The sequence below is a fragment of the Nestor notabilis genome, unplaced genomic scaffold (genome assembly GCF_000696875.1).
Source record: "Nestor notabilis isolate BGI_N333 unplaced genomic scaffold, ASM69687v1 scaffold36425, whole genome shotgun sequence".
Taxonomy (NCBI): domain Eukaryota; kingdom Metazoa; phylum Chordata; class Aves; order Psittaciformes; family Psittacidae; genus Nestor; species Nestor notabilis.
Genome location: NW_009929528.1, coordinates 6771 through 8379, shown reverse-complemented (window position 1 = coordinate 8379; position 1609 = coordinate 6771). Strand labels below are relative to the sequence as shown.

At 46.4% G+C, this 1609-nt stretch overlaps 1 protein-coding gene across 1 annotated transcript; it reads left to right on the top strand.

The window, feature by feature from the left end:
• Window positions 1-271: 271 nt before the first annotated feature.
• LOC104406108 (TAF5-like RNA polymerase II p300/CBP-associated factor-associated factor 65 kDa subunit 5L) lies at window positions 272-1317 on the top strand (the record flags this gene model as incomplete). Its single annotated transcript, XM_010015007.1, has 1 exon — window positions 272-1317. A coding segment is annotated over one exon (807 nt), but the record flags the coding sequence as incomplete, so codon positions are not given.
• Window positions 1318-1609: the final 292 nt, after the last annotated feature.

The following is a 1609-nucleotide window of genomic DNA, read 5'->3' as shown; positions in this document are numbered from 1 at the left end:
CTTTCCCTATTGGCGTACAATCCCAGGTTAAGGTGCCTTCTGCAGTGAGGATAAGGCTATCCAAAATGAGGATAAAAGCTTTATTATATAAAGTCATTACCTCACCATCTCTTCAGCATTTGCTTAGATGTTAGAAACACGTTTGTGTCTCAGAATGTGCCATGTCTAAAATAACTTCTTCTGTTTTAAAACCCGCCTGTTTTCCTCATCGTGGTTCCTGTATTTGTTGAGCAGATAAACATGCTTTCCTTTCTTGTTTCTTTTTCTTCTCCCCGACCAGGAGGAAGAGGACGAGAGCGCAGGCACAGAAATGAAGATCCTGAGAGGACACTGTGGACCTGTGTATAGCACAAGGTTTCTTTCCGACAGTTCAGGACTCTTATCTTGTTCTGAGGACATGTCCATCAGATACTGGGACCTGGGAAGTTTTACAAACACTGTGCTGTACCAAGGACATGCCTATCCTGTCTGGGACTTGGATATCAGCCCCTGCAGCCTGTACTTTGCCAGCGGTTCCCACGATCGCACTGCAAGGCTCTGGTCGTTTGATCGGACGTACCCACTGCGGATATACGCAGGCCACTTGGCGGATGTAGACTGCGTCAAGTTCCACCCTAATTCCAACTACTTAGCAACGGGCTCCACGGATAAAACTGTGCGCTTGTGGAGCACTCAGCAAGGCAACTCAGTGCGTCTCTTCACTGGGCACCGCGGCCCCGTGCTGGCGCTCGCCTTCTCTCCCAACGGTAAGTACCTGGCATCGGCAGGTGAAGACCAGCGGCTCAAGCTGTGGGACCTGGCGTCAGGAGCTCTTTACAAAGAACTGAGGGGGCACACGGACAACATAACCAGCCTTACTTTTAGCCCCGACAGTAGTTTAATTGCTTCAGCATCGATGGACAATTCAGTCCGGGTCTGGGACATTCGGAACACTTACTGCAACGCCCCTGCAGATGGGTCTTCCAGTGAACTGGTTGGTGTATATACCGGACAGATGAATAATGTACTGAGCGTACAGTTTATGGCCTGTAATCTTCTTCTAGTGACTGGAATTGCACAAGAAAATCAGGAACATTAATTTTTCTTTTCTTTCTTAGGGAAGTGGGTGGGTGTGTTAAATGCCAGAGTCCATTGGAAGCTGAGATTACTGACTGTAAAACACTTTTCTTCCTCTGCCCCCTTGAAAGGCACGTTCATGCAAATGCTTTAAAATGTCTTGCCCACAAAAAGGCCTGTGCTGTCGAATGGAATAAGGCAAAAAGGAGGAGGGATGAAAATAATGTATACATTCTAATCTTGTACTGGTAAGGACATGGAAAAGGGTGGTAAATCCAGTAGCCTGGGGAAAACAAAAGCCTAGTCCAGTCAAGTGAAACCTCCAACCAGATAAGCTGCTGACCTGCACTTCAATATCCTGCATTGATTGATGGGCACATCTTAGCTACTGTTAACTGAGGCTTGAGTGTGTGGAGAACTACTGGCCCAGTGTTTTTTCTTTTGCTTTTCTTTTCCTGGTATTGCAGAGGACCAGCATTTTAAGACCCTGCTATGAAAAGAACATTATGTATTTTCTACATGGTAGTGGTCCTAAATATTACAGCTCCCTATA